Source organism: Colossoma macropomum, unplaced genomic scaffold (genome assembly GCF_904425465.1).
Source record: "Colossoma macropomum unplaced genomic scaffold, Colossoma_macropomum, whole genome shotgun sequence".
Classification (NCBI taxonomy): domain Eukaryota; kingdom Metazoa; phylum Chordata; class Actinopteri; order Characiformes; family Serrasalmidae; genus Colossoma; species Colossoma macropomum.
This window is the reverse complement of record NW_023494803.1, coordinates 31741032-31763113: the sequence shown is the minus strand read 5'-3', so window position 1 is coordinate 31763113 and position 22082 is coordinate 31741032. Positions and strand designations below refer to the sequence as shown.

The 22082-nt window shown below is 38.1% G+C and overlaps 3 protein-coding genes across 6 annotated transcripts; 1 reads left to right on the top strand and 2 right to left on the bottom strand.

The window, feature by feature from the left end:
* Nucleotides 1-4075: 4075 nt before the first annotated feature.
* Nucleotides 4076-6120, bottom strand: acyp1 (acylphosphatase 1, erythrocyte (common) type). The gene is made up of 3 exons (XM_036592889.1): nucleotides 5972-6120; nucleotides 4557-4646; nucleotides 4076-4441 (listed from the first exon to the last, which is right to left on the bottom strand). The coding sequence occupies exons 1-3, from the start codon at nucleotides 6023-6025 to the stop codon at nucleotides 4226-4228; spliced, it is 360 nt and encodes a 119-aa protein (XP_036448782.1). The 5' UTR covers nucleotides 6026-6120; the 3' UTR covers nucleotides 4076-4225.
* Nucleotides 6121-6198: 78 nt separating this feature from the next.
* Nucleotides 6199-8989, top strand: zc2hc1c (zinc finger, C2HC-type containing 1C). 2 transcript variants are annotated; one of them, XM_036592888.1, is made up of 3 exons: nucleotides 6199-6372; nucleotides 6644-8286; nucleotides 8527-8989. In XM_036592888.1, exons 1-3 carry the CDS (start codon nucleotides 6336-6338, stop codon nucleotides 8755-8757), a joined length of 1911 nt encoding a protein of 636 aa, XP_036448781.1. In that variant the 5' UTR covers nucleotides 6199-6335; the 3' UTR covers nucleotides 8758-8989. The 2 variants fall into 2 exon arrangements, with proteins under 2 accessions (XP_036448781.1, XP_036448780.1); XM_036592887.1 differs by having other exon boundaries at nucleotides 6199-8286.
* Nucleotides 8990-9083: 94 nt separating this feature from the next.
* Nucleotides 9084-21551, bottom strand: LOC118823347 (serine/threonine-protein kinase Nek9). Of its 3 annotated transcripts, none has more exons than XM_036592885.1 (24): nucleotides 21347-21551; nucleotides 20619-20829; nucleotides 19395-19572; nucleotides 19214-19269; nucleotides 19053-19123; nucleotides 18822-18927; nucleotides 18468-18599; nucleotides 18264-18374; nucleotides 18004-18068; nucleotides 17726-17776; nucleotides 17034-17226; nucleotides 15683-15827; nucleotides 15333-15533; nucleotides 15180-15226; nucleotides 14677-14838; nucleotides 14405-14513; nucleotides 14102-14263; nucleotides 13818-13985; nucleotides 13578-13637; nucleotides 13199-13383; nucleotides 12940-13101; nucleotides 12125-12247; nucleotides 11913-11966; nucleotides 9084-10719 (listed from the first exon to the last, which is right to left on the bottom strand). In XM_036592885.1, the coding sequence occupies exons 2-24, from the start codon at nucleotides 20796-20798 to the stop codon at nucleotides 10606-10608; spliced, it is 2835 nt and encodes a 944-aa protein (XP_036448778.1). In that variant the 5' UTR covers nucleotides 20799-20829; nucleotides 21347-21551; the 3' UTR covers nucleotides 9084-10605. The 3 variants fall into 3 exon arrangements, with proteins under 3 accessions (XP_036448778.1, XP_036448777.1, XP_036448779.1); XM_036592884.1 differs by having other exon boundaries at nucleotides 21409-21551; XM_036592886.1 differs by lacking the exons at nucleotides 9084-10719; nucleotides 11913-11966 and having other exon boundaries at nucleotides 12131-12240; nucleotides 21409-21551.
* Nucleotides 21552-22082: the final 531 nt, after the last annotated feature.

The following is a 22082-nucleotide window of genomic DNA, read 5'->3' as shown; positions in this document are numbered from 1 at the left end:
GGCTGGGTGAGTGTGGTGTGGAAGAACTTGACCGGCCTGCACAGAGCCCTGACCTCAACCTCATCGAACACTTTTGCGATGAACTAGAATGAAGATTGCAAGCGAAGCCCTCTCGCTCAACATCAGGGACTGACCTCACAAATGGTCTTCTAGATGAATGAGCAAAACTTTCCACAGACACACTCCAAAATCTTGTACAAAGCCTTTCTAGAAGAGTGGAAGCTGCTATAGAAACAAAGAAGCAACCAACTCCATATTAACGCCTACGGATTTAGAAAAGGATGTAAGAGAAGCTCTTGTAGGTGTGATGTGTAGGTGTCCCAATACTTTTGTCCATATAGTGAATGTACATTGGTGCCACACAAATTAATTGTTACATCAACCTAAGTTAAATTAAGTTCTTACACATAGTAATTATGTTGATGTAACATATTTAATTCATGTTGTGCCTGCGTACACATTTGATTCATATAAATTCAAAAAAACCTTCCAGAAACTTTTTTCTCAGTGTAGTTCCAGTGAAAGGTAATGTTAATGCTACAGCATACAAAGATATTTTAGACAATTATATGCTTGCAACTTTGTTGCAACAGTTTTAGGAAGGCCCTTTCCTGTTCCAGCATGCCCAACAACAAAGTGAGGTGTGAAGTAACTCCTTAACCTTAACCCTTCTTGCCCAACATCAGTGCCTGACCTTATAAATGCTCTATTGCCTCCCCACAAGAGTGGAAGGCTGTTATAGCCGCAAAAGGGGGTCCAGCTCCATATTAATGCCCTGGTTTCGAAATGCAATGTCCAGCAAGTTCATACTGCTGTGACGGTCAGGTGTCCACATACTTCTGGCCATATAATGTATTACAGAGGTAAGAATGCATGTAAATCAATTACAATAAATACATTAAATTACTTGTTAAATAAGAGTTCTGAAAAAAATGCCTGTTGTGGCCCAGGGTACACTACAGCTCCTCCCAGGTTCCAGTGATGCTGTACCAGGAGCAAAGCCTAGTGGGTTCAGTAATAATAATCAGCCTGCTACACTGGAAGCTGTCTGACTCCCAGTGAGTGTTATCTGACTGGAGTTTACAGATTGAGATCAGCGGCGTTATGCAGGTCTGGCATAGCACTGTAATAAAATGTTTATCTTCTTCCTCTCTAAGTTCCTTAATGCCATATCAATAAAGTACTGTGATGAACATTATATTTGAAATATTTTAACTCCACTCACTTGATATCTAGAAACAAGAAGAACACAGGCTACAGAATACAAGTAAACAATTTAATTGTTGAGACATAAACAGTCATTCAAAGTGGTTTGGTGTGAAATGCACCATTCTAGAGAAGCTTTCTGCCGTATAGTCCATCAGAGTGCCAGACATCAGAAGCATTTAATGCCTCTACAAGCTCCCGCACAGAAATCTATTGAACAAACCTCATATTATCATCTTATATATATATATATATATATATATATATATATATATATATATATACATATATATATATTTAAATCTTCATGGCAGAGAGGTATATGCAGGGCATTGTAAGGCAAAATAGTACCCAAAGAAAGTTTTTTTCTGACTTTCTACTATTTTACCATCATCAACATTACATTTAAAAACTCAGTAGATATGTGTAAGTTCACTAGCCATTCTGGATAGTAAATAAAACGGCTATATTTGTGCCGTAGACATTGCAACCCCTGGTTCATATCAGCACCACTGTAAAGAAATCTCAGTTGGTATGTTTCTCATTTCACATCAAACCACTCTGAATGACTTTGTTTACATCTCAAATAGACTTAAGCAGAACTTTTGGAAATCATCAGAATTCTGTCTTTATATTATAAAGGCTTTCATGGCAGAGTTATCAGTTAGACATGTAAGAAAAAAATCAGGGCCACTTTCTTTCAAATATCCCTGAAGGTTCAGATTTTCACCAGGTGGTCAAGGTCAGGCTGTGAACGCAACAAGCTTTCCATTCACTTCATTATCATCCTGCAGCATTATTTGTGGTACGCACAAATGTGCTTTTATTAACTTCTGATAATCAGCCACTTTGTGTGTCAACTACAAATACAATACTACTACATCAAAAAAACATTACTGCTGAACTTAAATGAAGAAACAAAAGGTTACTGAACATAAAGATTTGTCATCTGTAAGCAGGATAGTATGAGTTTTCATCATACTGTAGAATACGTTTACTATTACTAATAGTTACATGTTACTAAATTTTCAAATCTTATTGTCATAGTAGTAGGACAGTCTGTTGTTTGGGAACAACACATCTGGTTTTGCAAATACTTTTAATGAACTGAATGCCAGTTCTTCTCAATTGCCTTCACAGTGGAGCACTATGGCATGTCTGAGGTTTGCCTTGAGAGCAAATCTTCCATGCGTGAGTATTTTTCCTTCCACACGTGCCACAGCAGCAGTAGCTACGAAACAGCAGTGAAGCCAAACAGTGCAAGTGCCTCTCTAAATGGACTTGGTATTATGCGTGGTGCAAGGTTCCATATGGGTGGTTGGAATTGTTGAGCCTTTTAAAAAAAAAAGATAGTGTACAAAACGTGCAGCCAGGCTTGGATTTGGAAGGAGAGAGGTGGAGGGGGGAACAGTCATTTCCTGGAATGTTTGGCTCTCTCACAATAAGTCTTTTCATTCTGGGGTCTAGGTACTGGGAGGGTCCCAGACCAGCTGGTCAATTTAGACATGAAACATGGCGTTTAAGCAAGAATTATGAAGAGGTAAGTATCTGTTGCCAGCACGCGCCAGTATTACCTTGTGCTGAAATCAACTAAATGTCTTCCTGCAAGGAAATGGACCTGCCAAGGTGGAATAAATACACTTTTTTGTACTATGAGAATTTGGTGCTGTATTAATGAGATTCAATTAAACCTGTAATGAGACTATGTGCATTATCCTTGGACTTGTGTGCTGTTACAGCACTTATTGATGTACGGTGCTTACTTCATCTAGTTAGTATTTACATAAACTGCCAATTTTCCAAAATATTTGGTCACACCAGAAAAAAAGGTATTGGTGAGACCACCACTGTATTTTGCCAATTATTTTAAATACTTCTAAAATTTCTATGCAGCCATGAACAACAGTAATTCCATTGTGTGAAATTATGTCTTACAACTTGATTTTACACAAGTTGTGTGCTTACTCAGACATTTCTTTTCACCCAAGATTGCCAAACTTGAAAAACCAAAACATCTGTCAGTAGAGCTAATGAGACTAGACCACCAGAATCTATTTTTAATGGCTTTGCCATTTCTTTTGAAAAAAGAGAGATGCTTGTTTTTTTAGGCTTATTTGTTAGTGCTATTTGGTGATTTTTCAGAACTTGTTTTTCTAACTTATTATTACGGGGCACAGGTCACAGGAGTTCTTCACAGAATGGGAACAGCAAAGTTAAAACAGCTTGTGTTGCTGTGCAATTGAGCAGTTTTGAATTTGATATTTTCTGATACAATCATAAGCAATTGTTTTGGCTCCCCTCATCAAATGTTCTGTTAGTGTTCTTCTATGTCTTCTACAGAGAACACACTTTGGCACATTTTAATGCAGAGTTACTGTTTACTTGCTGAATTTAATATGCTTTATTTATTCCAGTATTTTACAGACACATTTTGGATTAATAAAGAATTAAACATAATCTAACATTTAAAAAGTTAATTCGGTCTTGAATTTAGATTTTGGTGGAGAGAAAATATACTATTGACAAATCATATTTATATATCAGAATAGGTTATGATAAATGTAATCTATCAGCAAATAAAAAAAAAATATATATATATATATAATACAGAAATTCAAAGAAACAAATCCTCTAAGGATATTCCATATTTGGCCCACAACAGTCTGCAATAAACAATCCTTTAAATACTAAAATAAAATACCATCTGGCAAAATGACAAACAGTTCTGCCATATCATGCTCACTTAGAACCTGGTGCAATTATTGCTGAAAGACATCAATTTTAATTTTACTTTTAAAACCTGATATCTATTGTAATGAAACCTCTGCCACATAAATAACAGTTGCATATACAAATATAGAACACAGAATCATTTTTACTGTCAGGTGTATTTATTAGAGGACATATGTTTACCTCTGCATTGGAGTGCACTTTCAGTGTGACAAATAACTTATCTAAAAAAATACTATTAATAACTTAGAAGCAGTGGCAGCAGAATGTAATTCATTTACTGCATTCATTAGTGGACAACTCTGAAGTCCTTGAAATCCAATTTATCAATTGTCTTCTCATTATTGAACTCTGCTTTTGATATTCGTGACTGAGGACTCCCAGTGGTTCTGAGCCACTCCTGCATCTTTCTCACTTTCAAGGCGGGTCCTTGGAGCTGCCCTTGCACGGTTCCAGCTCGAGTATTCTGCACCCATCCAACCAGGCCAAGTTTCTTCCCTTCTGACTGAAAGCAGACATATACAATGTGAGGCTGCATGAATGCATATCCAAGACGCACATAAAACAGTCAATTATTCAATGACATGCATAAATGTATAAGCAGACCACATGAAGCTTACCTGGGTATGTTTTCGAAAGAACACACCCTGGACTCTCCCATAAACTTCATAGTCCACTGACAGAAGTTCCTCTTCTGACATGGTTATGGTCTGGATGGAGCATAAATTTCCAATTGGTTTTCGACATTAGCATAACAGCAGTAATTACGGACAGGGCACCTATTACCAATCATATGGCAGCCCTGGTTGAGGTCATTACAACTTCTCCAAATCTGTGTTCTCAGTGTTGTTCACTTGCCACAAATATATGTAACTGCATTCTAACGACTTTAAGGCATTTGTATTTTCATGCACTGGAAATGCCCAAATGTTTTAGTCCAAAGGTGCATAGGAGAAATGTGTATTCCTGCTGTTATTTGATCAAACAGCAATAGGGGTGGGCTTCCAGTCCTTGTGACCCCATATGATGCATATATTCATGCACTCTCATTTAGCACACCCAATTCAACTCATTAACTAATTAACAAGCTCTTCACGTGCTGAGTCAGGTATGTAAGGCAGAAAACCCAAATAATGTGTAAAGAACGAGGTTGCCAGGACTGGGATTGGGAACTGCTGGTCTTAACCCATACTCAAGTAAAAGTATTGTTATTTCAGTGCAATGAGTGAAGAAAAAGTAGCGGATATTTTTATTATTCTCATTATTTATCTGGACTATTTTTGTGTCGACTCATCCAGCTTTTTTTAACGGGCCCATAATTACGAGACAGGGTCTCCTATACAGTTTATACTCATTTTTAGTGAAAACGGATTTATCGCACAAAACATAAAGACTTTGGAAGTTAAGACTTCTGTTATTCTCAAATGTAACATCAAAAAACTCACTGCTCATAAACTAACCGCATTTAGTTTCAAGGGTTAATTCAACTTCAGTTTCTATTCTAATACATGCTGGATGTAGTAAGAAATTCCACTGCAGTTCACTACAAGTTACTCTAAGTACGTAAGTATTAGAGCTGCAGTTTTTGTATGATTTCAGGTTGTTTTTTGGAAAGTTAGACTATCGATAGTAGGTTGGTTAACATGCCTTTAAGCCATTTATTCCTGTAGAACACCTGCAAAATCAAACAGCATAATATACTGCCGCCCGCAAAGCTAATGTTACATTAAGGAATTAGCTGGCTAGCACGCTAACATAAAAATAGCTTACCCGTCTCGTTATAGCTAAAGAACTGCCGCATAACGCCAATGACACCTAAACCTACTGAATTCAAACAGCTCAACGAAATAAAGACACACAGACAATGGCAACTAAAATACCAGCGTCAGCGACATTGTGTCAGATTTTACTCAAACTAGCCGCTCCGTGTTTTGCTAATACATGCAGCTAAACTAGCTGGCTCTTTCAACACGAAACCAACCAAGCTTTGGCTACAAAAACACAGCAGAAAAGGAGGCTGGAAATTGATATGCACCTTCAAGAGTAATAAATAAATGACGAGCGACTGAATCAGGACTGCTCTGCTCATAGGTAACAGACACTGTCCCTCATGTGGCTCCGGTTTGTTTCATAGTTGGTAGAGTCGCGGCACTGCTACATCCGGGTCACTTCCATCGGTTCTCACCAACCAATCAAACGAGCGAAAGAAACGTCACGTTTGTTTTCTTGTATCCAGGCAACGCGCGTCAACAAGCCAGTACAATGTGTACGATGTAGGAATCCAGACAGATTCGACTCACCTGTTCAGACTTCTCTACTTTATTCTGTTAAGAAGACTATTTTTTTCTCATTTTCCTTCGTAGCAGCATAGACGGGATGAGACCTGATGAGATCGCACAATGAAAGAACAGTCACCTAAGAAACGATATAGTCCTGGTGAGTTGTAAAACAGTTCACATTTAGCAGTGACATTAGTTCTAATCTACTAAGATAGGTTATTAATACATTAATTCTAATCTACTAAGATAGGTTATAGCTAGCTAGATCAACCAGGACGGTAGTAAGTTCATAGCTGTTTTTGGTCTGATTTGCAGAGAAAGGTCTTTATTTTGATTTTGTCATTATTGGATATAGTGATACATAATCAGTATGGCACGTGTGCAAATGGTGCATCAATCTCACTCTGCACAAATGTTTTTGGAGAAAGATTTGATACTGGAAAAACTGCCACCATTACGCAGAGAAGACAGGATTGCACAGGATGTATCCTCACCTTCCAGTTCCCGTTTAAGCACGCCAAGAGAGAGGGACAGAAGGATGAATTCCCCTAAAGACTGGGAGCAAGATTACTCGTTCCGCAAAAACTGGCATAATCCAGATGTCCAGAGGACGCAAAACTCTGCCACAGCCAGGCGCAAAACGGACTTCGAGAAGGATTATGACATTTTCATGGAGAAATCTGAAATGGACAGTATTTTTCCTATGAAGCCTGTGTGCCACAAGAGGGCATTTAACCTGAACAACTGCCAAGCAGGCAACGACTATTTTAAACAAAATGACAGGAGGAGACTTGATTACCCATTCCCCTGTCAATCTCAAGGTAAACAGACCAGTAACAGGAGGCAGGAGAAACAGTATCTAAGTAAACTAGATTCTTTTGATACTGAGTCCCATCAGCCATCACGGAAAAGAGGTGAGACTAATGGGAAATCAACAAATGCGTATCAGTTATTATATGAGGACCACTACAGACTTCCTGGAAATGACAGTCGGTTGACGAAGGAGATACGCAAAAAGGAAATAATACTACAAGAAAAGCTGTTAAAAACTGAAGAAGAACTGAGAAAGATCCAGCTGAGGACTGGATCTGGGAACAAGGTCAAAAGAGAGGAGAGGATTAAAAACACAGAAAAAGCAGAAAATAGGTTATACTGTACTGAAAAAAGAAACTGGGACTGGGAGAGAGCCATAGAAAGGGCCAAAGAAGGTAGAAGAAATGAAGGACAGAGGGAGAGAGTCAGAGACTGGGGGATGGGCAACAAAGATGATCTCGAAAGATGGGGGAATTACGAGATAGAGATGAATGAGCGTTACACAGAGAGGAGAGAAGAAATACAGCAGGAAAACAGGCGAAGAAATACTCAGCGAACCACAGACTGTAAGAATCAGAAAAAAGAGTGGGACCATTATGAGGAAATGACAAAACAGAAATGGGAAACAGCAAGAACAGAAAAAGACAAGACAAGGAGAGAAAGAGCAATAGAATGGGACAGGAGAGACTGGCAAGAGAAGGAGCAAATGATGCAAAGAGCAAATGATGGAGAAAAGAGGGGTGAAAGAGCAAAATATAAAACAGATATGGAGTATGGATGGAGTATGGACAAGGAATATCAAGAGGAGCAATGGAACATAATGGACACATTCAAGTCAAAGTCACATGTAAAAGCATCCTCTAAGTATGACAAAACAAATGGGGATACAGCAGATCAGCAGGTGGCCCAAGAAAGACTGCAGCAGCTGAGTCTGAAGATTGCAGAGGAGACAACAAGCAGCATCAGAAAAGGTCAATCCAAAGAACCAGCTCCTCAATCTGCTCACCTCAACCAGAACAGTGCAAGGCTCAAGCAAGTCGAACTCAGGCCAGAAGTGGATCCTAATGCTCATGTTCAGCTTGTACCCTGTAAAATATGCCACAGATGCTTTGCAGAAAATCGTCTGGAGAGACACAGCAGGATTTGTGAGAAACAGCAGCAGTCCAAACGTAAAACCTTTGACTCTGCACAGTTCAGAGCCAAGGGCACCGACCTGGAGGTGTTCATGAAGACAAACAGCAGGCCTAAGACACCAGAGGTAAAGTTATACTGTTTAATAGAATCCATTGCCATATGTCAATTCAATTCTTAGTCATTAGTGAAGACATGAAGACATTAGTGTAGTTTATTCCAAGGCCCTGCAGACCACACAGTATGAGGGTTCTTTTTCATTTTCCTTCTGTTGTAATATAACAATTCAGTTTGTTTTAAAATGTTACACATATTAAGGTCAATTGCTTACATGTGCCTAAAGTATTTTTTTTTTTGATATCCCTAGGTCAAGAAGAACAACTGGCGTCAAAAGCATGAGGCCTTAATTCATAACCTGCGCCAAGCTCGTGCTCCTGCACCAGGAGGGCTTCAGCCCCAGCCAAGTGCAGATGTGAATCCAGATTATGTAAGCTGTCCCCACTGTGGGAGACGCTTTGCTCCTGGTCCAGCAGAGAGACACATTCCTAAGTGTCAGAACATTAGGAGCAGACCTCCACCACCAAGGCATCGTCATTAAACAAGATGGCAAGATTATGTTTTACAACAACTTTTAGACTTTTACAATAGCTGTGTTTTAATAAGTCATCACTGCCAATAAAATGGAAAGTGAATATAACTGTAGAACGTAGCAGCTGCACCAATAATGAAAATGTGAGTGCAAAAATGAAATGTGTTTAGTTGACTTTTACTTTACACTACTGAAACGTGTCATAACGATCTATCATCTAACAAGATACAATAAACTTTAAAACAAAGGGCTTATGAATGTGCATTTTCACTTAAAGATGTACTATTATGAAGCAAGTATGTGTACAGTATGATGCAGTTGATTACACCTTATAGTCTTTGTAGAAGTGTTTTTATTTATACAACGCATGCAATGCAATGCTCTCTTTCAAGTGTGAGCAGTTACAGGCAGAATACATACACCCAGTATACGCATTGCCCTTAAAATGTAATGCTGCGCAAACTCGATGTAGAAAAATAACTTAAAAATGAGAACAATTTTCTAAGCCTCCATAGCTTAATTTAAAAATTACCAAGGCACTTAAAATGACCTTTTTTTGGTTTACAGGCTAAAGATTGTAAAGATTGTAAAGATTTGTACTAAAGAAGTGTGGCACTTGCTGTCCATAATTACCAAACAGAGTATACAAATACAGCTTGAAAGTAAAATCTGTTTTGTATGCATCTATTAAAAAAAGAAAAATAATATAAAATATGACAAAATTAGGTAAACAATGTACACACAAACACACAAAGTCTTTGGTTTTCTTATTGTACTTTCAACATGTATGGGTGTAGGGATGCATTCATACAAAAACTCTTGAAGGAGCTCTGGCCATTCAAAAATTCAGAGCCCAGCATTTTGTTTTGTTTGCGGAGTGTTAACCGTTCCATTAAAATATCAATTCTAAAATTGCGTAATAGAAAAAGACAAGGGAGTCCAATGGAAAATAAAAAAAAAATCAGTAGCTTGTACATTCTTCCATGTTGAACATGATAGATCACTAAATGAAATGTAAAACCATTTTACATACATTTGCACATAACAAAGCAAACCTTTTAAAATCACTGTCCCGTTAGTTGCTGGTCTCAACAACGCTTCAAACTCTTCAAAGTAATAACAAAAATGTATATGGTGGCACGTGCAAAGAGTACACCTTTCCAGCTTTTGGTGTATTCTTTTAAATGCAAGTGTTTTGAGTCCATAGCCACACAATCCACATTTGAAAGAAATTAAATGAAAAATGAATAAATGCATTTTCAAATTATGAGCAAAAGTACTGAAGGCATTTTTGGTGTAGAAATCAATACTGAAGACACTGTTGGCAGTGTATTAACACAAAATAGCTTAAAGCTTGTTAAGAACTTTTTGGACAGTAGTTTGTGCTGCACTCTAAACCACCACAGCACAAACAAACTTGTTACAGTAAGTCAAGACTGCTTCCATTTTGAGTAATCCTGAATCTGAATCATCAATGTTGTGATTCAATGGCAAAAGTTCTATATTATTGCATGGCACATATACAGGTACAAACACAGCACTAACAATAGGAGGAATGTAATGGCTTTACCATCTAACACGACCTGATGTTGCCACAATAAAACAAAGAGTATAATCTCTGTTTGTTACCTAGAGGCAGCAAAAGTATTTTGTGACTGATAAGACACACAGTCCTCCCCCTCATCCTGTAATGGGGAAAAAGTATGAGGACCAAACAACTAACATTTCAGCAACATACTCAGCCTCACCAATTAGCTCATTCACTGAGGCTTCAAGGTGTGTCTTGACCAGCAGTGGGTTGTTCTGGATAATAACCACTGTAATTCATTTTGAAAATATGTGCACGTAAACTCTCCCTCATTCATCAGACAAACTTCTTGATTCGTGGTTGTTTTCACAATGATCAGCTCCTAATCTGAGGTCATGAATGGCCCTCCACAGCCTTTCATTCTCTTCGAGTTGATCTTTGTACTGAAAAAAAAGCAGCAACACAAATTACCTTAGCAGTCCAAAATAACTGCAAGAGCATGAAGTTTATGACAAACAGTAGGGAAGCAGTTTGTACACAAAAAAATGTGTATTTCATTTTAGTTTTTTTTTAGTACCAGTAATGGTGAAACGTGTTTAGTCCATTCTAAGCACAGGTATACTTACATGAGGGGTTAGTGTTCACGGACTAAATTACCCTTTATTTCTGAGTAAGTTTGGGCATGTTTCATATAATTTTGCAGTTGCATCATTTTCTGGATCCAAATGCCTGTTTTAGCAGAGGTGGACAGTTCAGGTTCAGCAAGAAAAAAAAATCCTCACCACTGTGTGGCTTCTTTAATTAGCGCAAACCAATATTAGAGATATCCAAGCAGTTGAAACAAACTTCTATGGAGTACATTCTAGACCTGAATTTTTGATTATATGTCCAAACACAAAAAGAAATCTACTAAAAACAATGTTTAACAAAGCATCCTAAAAGAATGACAGTGTCAGTAAAATTCACTGTTTGCTTTTATGCCTAACCACTTTAACAGTAAATTAATACCTTTGCTAACACAAAATGTGGGACCTGGATGCAAATAATCGCAAAGAAAGTGATAATTAATTAATTTTTTGAAAGATGAAGCAAATAAGCTATAATCCCAAAATGCAAAAACACATCCAGAAATAATCACATTCAGAATACTTTTACATTCAGAATAGTCTTTAATCATTACTCATGTGTTCACAAAAAAATCTTGATTTCACTGTTGTAGTACTTATGACTATGTATGTATTAATCGACATCAGGGGTGGGCAACTCCTGACCTGGTGGGATTTCCTGTTTCATTCAAAATGCTAAACTGACATCCACAAATATCTCTTTGCTCCAAACTGCAGGATAAGCTCAAGATTAATGAATACTCTGGTTATTACTTTACCCACATTTATGTCAAATAGTCATCAGAGCTTGTGAAGATATTATGAAGTAACTACAAAGCAGAACTTAATCTATTTGTTAGTGCAATGATAAATGACTAATTTTGATTTTCTTAGTAAACTCTCTTGGCTCTGCTTCTTGGCAAGGAAAAAGATTTACAACAGTTAAAAAAAAAAAACAAACAAAAAAAGTATCATTACTACCACCATCAACAGGGCTTAGCAGGGCTTAACAGAAATATATTTTTACTCACTTGTTTTTGTAACAGTTGAATAGTGGCATCTTGCCTTTTCACCATTTCCCGGAGCTACAAACGAAAGAATACAGTTATTTTCAAATGGTGATTAAAAAAACATGTCAAATCAGTAATATGCATTTTTTATGACTTTTTACATGAAAACTTCTCAAATGAAAGTGGTACGAGTGGTGTATCTCTGTGTTTATTACTGTTTATGTAACCCTTACCTGAGCAAGCTCACTACTTGCTTGGCAGCAAGTCTGCGGAGCATCTTGCTGCGAGAGGCTACTTCTCTTCCAGGCTCCAGATTCCAATCCATTGACCCTCTCGTAGTCTACACATGCTGTTTGCTTGCAAGAAACACAGCACATGAGTTATGAAAAGGCACTCAATTACTCACTCATCTAGTATTGTTTTCATATGTGTCATATTAATCAAGCAGCCCAAAAAGGCAGAATTCAAGCATAACAGAGTCTAGAACCCATATGTCAAACACAAGGCCCGCGGGCAAGATCAGGCCCGCCACACAATCCTATCCGGCCTGCAAAAGTATTTTAGTTTTCTATTAATATTAGCCGGTTTCACAACATGCTGCACTGCAATTCTCAGCATGCAATGCAACGTAATGTGCGCTCTAACTCTCCTACCCCAACAACAATCTATAGGACAGCGGTTAAACAGTAATTCACTTTTCAGTAATAAAACACTTTTCTGCCCAATTCCAAAGCAGTAATATCCCCAAATTCATTTCAGCTGCTGTTCAACCAATACAAACACTTAACGTTAACTCAGCAGCTCAGAAATTGAGCCGAGGTCTTAAAGAACTTGCAGCAAAGAAAGGATGCTAGATGTCTAGTTCAAGCAAATAGGAAGGTTTAAAAGCACCTGAGGACATTTAAATTTTGAATATTTCAAGTGTCCATGTAATATTTCAAGGTCTACTGCAAGTGCTTCAAAGTGTTTACTGGTTTACTGGTGTTTACGGAGTTTCACACCCCCGGTCTAGAAGAAATAATGTTCTGTATTTTTCTACAGTCTTTACCATGAGGCCATTCCCACTGGTGGCAGCAGCAGCAGCTGCCTTTAGCTCTTGAAGCTCTTCATATGGGAGTGTGGCACTTTCTGAAAAAGAGGAAGCCAGAGGGCCAGACATTGAGTCTCTTGAGCCGTCAGGCATGGGAATGAACTCTGCATCCATCAGCTCCTAAAGAGAGAAAGTTGGAGATGATACCCAGTTAGCTTATGGGGATGCTGCCTTGCCTAGTGAAGAGCTTTACTGAAGTGTCTGGTAAAGTGCATACCTTGCGAAGCCAAGACGGGCAAGAACTCTCATTGGTCTTGCTCTCCATTGAAAAAATAGGAGTCTCTAGACCTCTGTCCTCCATGTCAGCCTCCACAGTACCCCCCAAAATACCGTCTCGCAGCTCAGAGTCTGAGCCAGGCTCAATACCCAGGTCCAAAGAAGAGCTCGAGCCCTGACCTATGCCTTAAGATTATTGTATAGAATTCAGGTGAACACACACACACACACACACACACACACACACACACACACACACACACACACACACACTTCTAACATCAAGCTACAGATTCACACAAGGTGACTGAAATTAATATGACAACAACATACATTTACAATTAGGAATATCATAATAATAATAAGAGACATCTTCTCACCACTTCCAATGGACAGTCCACTACTGTTTGAACGGATAGTTTTGGAGTTTAGCACCTTTTCTGTGAAAAGTATTAAAAAAAATAAAAAAAAAAAACCACACACGGACAGACTATTAACTGCACTTACACCAACTCCGAACGCTACATCTGCAAATAAGTGACACCTGCCACATTTCACAGATAAGCAGCTTTAGTCCATGACAAATAAATTGTTAAAAGCAAATGCAGTGAGCCTATTACCCATGATAAGTATGGTGTGCCAACCCCTGCAGGACAAGTCAGGCACATGGTGTAGGGAGCCAAAAATGGGCCGAGGAAGAGCAGGGCAAACCTCAGAGCCAAATCCTCGATCAGCAGGCATGCCTAAACGTCCATTTCCTGCATTGCCCCACGCAAAGATCTGATTATCTGAGGGGGCAAAGAAACCACTATAGATGTCAATATTCAGCGCACTGTCACTTAAAAACCTTGTTACGTTGCTTTTTATTTCCAACAAGCTTTGAGTTTCTGTTTTTCTCACTCACCCTCTGTAGCAGCAATTGTGAAGCCATCTCCACAAGACACTTTGGTGACAACTTTCCCCCCAAAGGGTCCCAAAAGCAGCTGAACCCCTTGATGTTTTTTAAAGTCCTTCACACCCAGCTGGCCATATTTATTACAGCCAAAGGTCATCAGACGCCCCCGCTCTGAAGATACACAGACATGCAAGAAAAACCTAAATCGCTAAGTTATACTATACATATTTGCATATGAAGCACGGAATATGTTACTGTGACTATGGAATCATTATGTTATAAGAACATGAGCAAAGAGAATAGTTGCAGTACCATCAATGGCTGCCGTATGGGTCTTCCCAGGAGCAATGATCTGAATCTTAAAGCGGGCCAGCTGCTTTACTAAAGTCAGAGTTGTGGTGTATGGTATCTCCTGATGGCCCTAATCCACAAATATTTTTTTCTTGTTACACAGACATTCAGAGACTTCACATCAAATGCACAAACACTCAATAATTGCTTTTGCAATGTGATAAAGAGTTACATGTGAAGTAAGTGAACACTAATGTAACGAACATAAAAATAGCGAACAGTGCATTCCTTACCTCCCCAGGGTGGTTCTTAATACCAGTGATGCCTTGATTGAGACCTAGCTTGTTCTGTTCATTGCTTCCACAGGCCAGGACTCTCCCAGACTCTGTAAGGAAGAAAGTACCATCGCTCCCACAATACACAGAGTTAATGCTGGCACTTTTTGGTACTTCCACCTACAGATCACAGACATGATGAAGGGAAATCAATAGCACAGATCACAGAACACACAGCAACTCCTACACATATTCAGTGAGATAATTTATTTTAACTTGCAGTCAAGCTTAGGTTCACCTATGCAAATTGGCATCACAGTAACATGGTGTATAATTTTTGACTATAATTAAAGTATAGATGGCAATGGACCACAAATCCCGGTGTGGTACACACACACCACATATATTAGTGTTATACACACCTTATAGCAGTGTTTAAATGATAGACAGTACAGTTAACATGCAATACAGACATAACAAAAATTCCTGATTGAAAGGTTAATGCAGAAGTCAACACCCACTAGCATAGGGGAGGCAAAGTCATCCTCACAGTCCAGGCCAAGTCTACCTGCACAAAGGAGTATTATTCATTGTCAATAAAGCTTATGTTAACTGGAACCCACAACTAAGACTCTTAATGACTTTTTAAAGCTGTGAATACATGTAGTGCTCACCATGTTCTCCACAGCCCCAAGAATAGATGTCTCCACAGTGAGTCAGCACTACCACATGGTTGTCACCACAGGATACCTGTCGCACTGGCCGCTCCTGGAAGAACTCCAGCAGAACCGGCTCTAGAACCTCCATTCCCATATCGTTTTCCACACCAATACAGCCATAATAGTCAGAGCCAAACATGTACATTTGGTCCTCATCTGGCAAGAACAAACAACATTCAAGTTTATTAATTCATTAAACATAATGGTAGTCATTTATAAGATGTTTCATTCATTACCAACTTGCATACTTGTATCTCAGGCACTATAGCAATAAAAGTCAGTTCTAATCTTTGATCTCCACTTACCAGTCACACAGGCAGTGAAGTCTGCCCCACAAGCCACCTGCCTGATAGCTTTTCCTTGCAGACGTTCTACTTTGCGAGGTTGTCGGTACGAGGCCTGATCTCCATGACCAAGCTGGCCCACCATCTTAGCACCCCCTTGCACACTCTGCAGAGAAAACAAACAGCATCCCAAAGGCACCATACTTCAGTGTCATTTACTACTAGTCTTCAAGATGACTGCACAATATAAGGTGACAGTGGAGTACAAATCAATCCTGCTCTGTCCCACAAAAAAAAAAAAATTCATGTCTTGATTGAAAATATAAACAGCATCATGTGCTACATATACACATCACAATCACCATAGTATTCAGATTATAAAAGATTGATTATTATGCTAAGCAATCATGTAATAATTTGTTGTAGAAGTACTAACAGAAATTCATTTTAAGAGAACCAAAATTTTGGAAGACCAAATAAATGAGAGTTGGCTAACGCCACAAGTCCTTGACATTTTGAAAGAACATGCAGCTCCAGTCTTAATGCAAGACGGGAACAATAATATATTGATAATAAATGACTGTTACCCAAGAAAACTCAGTTTGTATGTAAGAGTGAATATAAAAAAGACAGACTACACATTTTAATAATTTACTATAAAACTCAGTGATCTGTGAATCTGTCAGTGGCCCAAAAACATCTGGCACATTTAGTAGCAAGGAGGAAAAGCTGTACTACATTCCTGTTGCACTACATATCTATTTGAGAGAAATATGAAATATAATTTCAAATGTCTTTTGTCTTTAATAAAGAGTGGAAGTAAACAGCCTACTGCTACAGTCTCCAGGCAAAGTATGCATCAGGACATGTTTACATAGTTATAATCTGAACAGTAAACAGTAACAGCGCTGTTGATAATTTCATGTTCATTTAAACTGTAGTTTAGTTTTTAGTGTTAAAGAGACAGCAAGTTCATTAAAAAGCATATCAATATAATACTTGAGGAGAAGCACCAAAAAAAATTATAAATTTGCTCACTCATATGATGAATTTTCATTTTAATCTCTAATGCAAGGTAAGGATCAGTCATTTGCATAATAAAAGTGTTAGTCTATGTTTTGTTTGTTGGGTTTGTATTTTATGTGAAAGAAAGAAACTGCCTTTTACTAAATTTAAGTAAAGTGGTCTTTAAGTATATTTTGTTCTGTGACATGTAATTGTAAAATCATTGATTATTGTCCAATGATTACCGTAGTTCTTTGTTTGTGCAGTTATTTGATATTCCATAGATTTAAATGCATTGAAAAGGAAGACTACATATTTGAACTGATTCAAGGCTGACTCAAAGCAAATAAATTAGAAAGATTCTTACAGCCCAAGTGTAAAGCTCTTTCTCCACAGTAACCACAGCAAAATGTGTTTCCCCTGCGTACACTTGCTGAGCACTGTTGCCGCCCTTAAACAAATCCAGTTTCTGAGGAGTGAACTTCCCTCCTCCCCAGAAATACACCTCCCTTGAGCGAGTTGTCACTACAGCAACCGGTGTGTCTGATACTGTACTCAACCTAAAAAACAGACAGACAACATGGGGAATGCAACTTATAAGGAAGAGTTTACAAAAAACTGGAGCTACAAGGCTAACAGCTGTCTGTCACCCAAAAAGACTGGGTTCCACAGACTCCAGTACAAAACTAAAATACCGAACACTTCTTGGCCGCAAACTGTTTTTAGATGAAGGAGAAAAACGCAAATGTGATTTTTCACGAATCTGTCCTTTAACACTTGATGTTCACTTACAACATAAGGGTCTCTCTTTATCCCTTAAAATGAAAAAGGCTGTTTTTTTATTACAATGCCTTGCAGTCCAGGCAGAAAAAAACTACTTATCATTTCAGCGTGAACAGACATTTTAAAACTTTTTAACAATAATACATCAAGCTCTTATTTCAAAAATATGAGAAATTTCCATGATATGGGCCCTTTAAGACATCGAACATAAATTTGCAAAGGCATATTATACTAAAAACAGAACCTGCTGAAGAGGATAAAGTCTCTTATACATACTTGGGTTTTCTGATAGCTGAATTGAGTACCGCCACACGCTCCTCCAAAGCCCTGCAAGTGAAAAAGATTTTAGGCTTTATTCAGCATAAGAGTAGGTTTAACTAGTTTGAAAACACTGGAATAAGATGCTGCAGCAAAACTAAAAAAATGACAGAATAAACACTGGACAATGTAGTTTTCTTCAGTGATGTACTAACACTCTTCATCAATCTTCGAATCTAACATCTTTCATCCCTTACAAATTACACCCTTGTCAACCTTTCCCTGTTATTACTCACTGTCTAACACAAGATATGATGGGCTGGTCAAGAATCTGGTCAGCAGTAGGTCTCTTCTCTGGATCCTGTAACACAAACATGCATGCTTTCACTGAATCTGCTGTGAGCAATGTGTTAACCAAATGATATGCTCCTTTTTTGCTGTCTTTGACCAAAATTTTACATAAAAGACTTCTATGAATTTCTGTGAGACTATCCATACCCATATGACTAAACATAAACCAGCAAAAAAATAAATATTTAAAGCTGCACATGCTCACTTGATCTAAGCACGCATAGACTATCTTTATGAGCTCAGGTGAATAAACATCAGAGTTCATCTCCATGGTCCAATTGCCCTGGACAATCTTCACGCACAGGTTCAGAGGATTCTGAAAAGTTCAAAATGTAAAATAAGCAATACTGCTTCATTAACTATCAACTCTATCAAAGGGCAGACTGGAAAAAAAGACTGGGATGAATACCGTTGCATCAAAGGTCCTAGTGAGAGTCAGAAGCTCAAATAAGACACAGCCCATGGCCCATATGTCTGATTTAAAGTTGTACTTCACTCCTTGACAAAGCTCAGGCGACATGTAGTATGGTGTACCTACACACTGGAAAGATATGACCAAAAATTACAGACTGCAGCACACCTTGAGAGCCACTTATGTGTCTGCAAAACGGGGAAAATATTCTACATGCCCTGAGGCAAAAAAAACTCTACTACCAAATCAAGTAAAAGTCTAATGTAAATCTATTTAAAATAAGATACAAAAAGAAAGAGGAAGGAAGTGAATCATTTCAAAATAAAATGCAAAGCAGCTGAAATCACTCACCGTCTCAGCCATTGAATACTCTGAGTCCAGCTTCTTGGCCAAACCATAGTCTCCTAGCTTTATCAAGTTTGTCTTAGTGAGAAAGATATTTAACGTTTTGATATCCCTGTAGAAAATGTAGAAATGCACATTAAATTTCCATTAGATGAATGTTTGCTTATGTTCAGGAAAAAAAAATCAAAAGGCATAACTATAAGCACTTACACTCGATAGAAATAACATGCCTCTTACCTGTGCAGGACACCAGCTTTATGAATATGAGCCACAGCTGAGGCAATCTGGTACAAATACCATATGACCACCTAGGAAAAATCAACAAGAGTTAAGTTTAAAACATTAGCCATACAATTTGCCTCAGATTTTAAATTAATGTAAATTTGAAAATAAATAACCTCCTCTGTGAACAGCTTCCCTTTCTGTTGGTTAATTTTGTCATAAAGATTTCCACCTGGAGAAAAAAAGGATATTAATATACATAACCTATAATCCTTTTGAATGCTGGTCTTATATTTAGCAAATTTGCTAAGTAAATACTAGAATGTAACTTCTGAAAAATGAAAGAGGTTTTCTGACCATTGCAGTACTCCAGCTCAATCAGCAGGGTGTTCTTGTCCAAGAAGTGGTTGAAATACGCTATGATGTTGTGATGCTGGAGAATGGACAGGATGCTGATTTCATTCATGACATCTCTGCGCTTTTTGTCTGAGAGATTATTCAGATCAATCTCTTTCCAAACAACCAGAGAATTATCCTGAAAAGGAAAAAAAAACATGCCCCTGTCAGCTTTGTTAAAAGTCTCACAACAACTGACTAAAAATACAAATAAACTCTGATAAGATACCTGGAGAAGCTACTCCTTTACAAAAATAACAAAATTGAACCACTAGAATCTCTAGAGTCCCTAGAATAATGATCACTCACAACAGACATTAAGCACTTTCTCAATGGTACAGGGTAATTAGCTTATGTACCTACATCTCAATCCTTCTAAATTTCACTGCTCTTACCAACTGAATTACACTGGCACAAAAACTGGACCATTTAAAAGGACCACAATCTACATTTTATTGTATTTTACCTTTTCTGTTGAGGTCCGTTTATAACAACATTTGTGTGGGTTTATGTGCACAGCAGTTATAATTCTTCTTTAAGTTAACTTCTATAAAACTTTCCTCTCTTTATCCCTTACAAAAACCAGGTGTTTTTTCATTACTGTGCTTTTAACACTAATATGTAAATGACCTGTGATCTGATTGGCTGCCTTGTATTGTACCTCTTTCAAAACACAGTCAGTGCTGAAACACTCCTTATGACTTCAATGTAAAAGGGCAAGCAAAACTGATGGATATATGTAAATACCTTGGTTTTCCTGACATCGCAAACACAGTGAATTCAAAATGGGATGGTTTACAGCTTAATTCCCACATATGGACCAGGAAGTTAAAAAAGGTAAGTTTTGAAACTTTAACGATGGTTACATACATCAAACTTCTCTTATTTTAAAAAAGCAAGGAAAATATAGTTTCGTTTCATAGGACACAAATGATCCCTCAATGCATCTTGCTCTCACTCTGGCATCTCTAACTTAAGTGAGAAAACTGAAAAGGGGCAGAGTGGTCAACATACCAAATGAGTTCAGGACAAACTATTCTTTCACGTTTTCAGTTCCATTGTGTTTTCAATTATTTAAATTATTGATAATAAAACAAACAAAAAAAAACGATTAAGACAGTGATCAAAAGCAAGCGCTTGTCACTACAGTAAAAAACAGAAGACAGGACTATTGACAGTGCCTACCTCGGTGCGTCTGTATAAGGTGGCTTCACCAAAAGCCCCTTTACCCAAGACTCGAATGGGAATGTAGTGCAACTTTTCCTCTTCGCTGCTGAATGTGCCAGATGTGTGTGGGCCACTGACAGATTCACATCCCGAGTCCGAGAGCGACGCGTAGTGTCTCTCATAATCTTCCAATGACATTTTCTTGACAGTCGTGCAGCTGATGAGAATGCTAACAATGAGACAATATTGGAAAATCAATACTATGCACCGCCAAGAACGACGACGTTACACTTTGATCAAGAGGGTAACTAGGTTAACTTAGCTGGCGTTAGACAGCTAGGTTAACAAAGTTGTTGATGCAGAAATAATGACAAGGCAGTCTAGCGCATTCCAGTGCTTTGGTCAGATTAACTTTACCTGGCTAGCTGACTACTAAAATGCTGCTATCTAACGTTTGTTGGCTAGCTGAAATTAACTTGTCAACACTAGTTTAATTTAGGTGTGTTTTTTTCTTTTCTCGCCACTGAACAAGTTAACGTTAAAACAAGCACATTTAGGATCAAAGAATTTCAGCAAGTTAATCCCGAGTTAAAATGGCTTTTCCCTATTCCCTTTTATAACAATTTATCTAGTTAGCTACTCAACAGGTAAGCAATTTTCCAGCACTTCCATGGTTTGGCCTCACATCAACACACGCCAAAAGTTTGGCGCTAGCTGGCTAGCTAGCTGCTAAACTACAAACTTACCTAGCTAGCTAACCTCGAGCATTAAAACCATTAATTTCTCCACAAACCCCATAAACACTGACCCGTGTTATGGCGGGGTTACAACGCGAAGGGTTCTGTGCAAAAATCACATATACAGCAAAAACTCTATTTGTTCGTTAAAACTGACATAACCACTTTTTGTCGTGTGCTGTTTCTTCTGTCCCAGTCTGAAGCAGCTGTAAGGCGTAGCCAGCACAGGGAATCGATTCCGTGAGTGAATCATTATATCAGTCCATTTACATTCAGTTCATTGTGAACCGACTCTGAGCCGAGCGGAACACACTAACTCCATGTTACACTAACAACTCTTTATGGTACGTGTACACCGATATTAGTTTTGAAAGTAGTGCTGTTGAACAAGAAACGTGTTCCCTGTAGTTCAGTTATTTTATAAGGACTCGATCTCATTTGCTTTATCCCATTGTTTTTTGCAGGAAATAAGAAAGATTGGGTACTTCCAAATTTGAGCAAAGCACTTCTAAAGAATCGAATCAATTCACATGTACAATTCAAAATAAAAGTATGATTTTAGTAACGTACTTTTAAAATCAAATATGCTTAAAAATAGGCAACAGTGTAGATTTACAGCAATAATCAAATGACTCGTCTTCCTCTTGATGATTCTATAAATTAAGCGTAGCGACTTTATAAATGCACAGAAATTTGCTGTGTTGACCCATATTTTAAAAGGTACAGCTCGCATCGTTTTAGCCAA

Bases quoted from the DNA above. Each gene is read 5' to 3' on its own strand.
- LOC118823347 (XM_036592885.1), bottom strand. From the start codon at position 20,798: ATGTCATTGGAAGATTATGAGAGACACTACGCGTCGCTCTCGGACTCG. The intron at 19,124-19,213 runs GTTATTTATTTT...GATTTTTCCTAG, and splicing joins GGAAGCTGTTCACAGAGGAG to GTGGTCATATGGTATTTGTA. The intron at 12,248-12,939 runs GTAAAGACTGTA...GTTTCTTGCAAG, and splicing joins CCAGTGGGAATGGCCTCATG to CAAACAGCATGTGTAGACTA.
- acyp1 (XM_036592889.1), bottom strand. From the start codon at position 6,025: ATGAGCAGAGCAGTCCTGATTCAGTCGCTCGTCATTTATTTATTACTC. The intron at 4,647-5,971 runs GTGCATATCAAT...TGCTCCATCCAG, and splicing joins TTTATTTATTACTCTTGAAG to ACCATAACCATGTCAGAAGA. The intron at 4,442-4,556 runs GTAAGCTTCATG...GTCTGCTTTCAG, and splicing joins TCTTTCGAAAACATACCCAG to TCAGAAGGGAAGAAACTTGG.
- zc2hc1c (XM_036592887.1), top strand. From the start codon at position 6,586: ATGGCACGTGTGCAAATGGTGCATCAATCTCACTCTGCACAAATGTTT. The intron at 8,287-8,526 runs GTAAAGTTATAC...TGATATCCCTAG, and splicing joins GCAGGCCTAAGACACCAGAG to GTCAAGAAGAACAACTGGCG.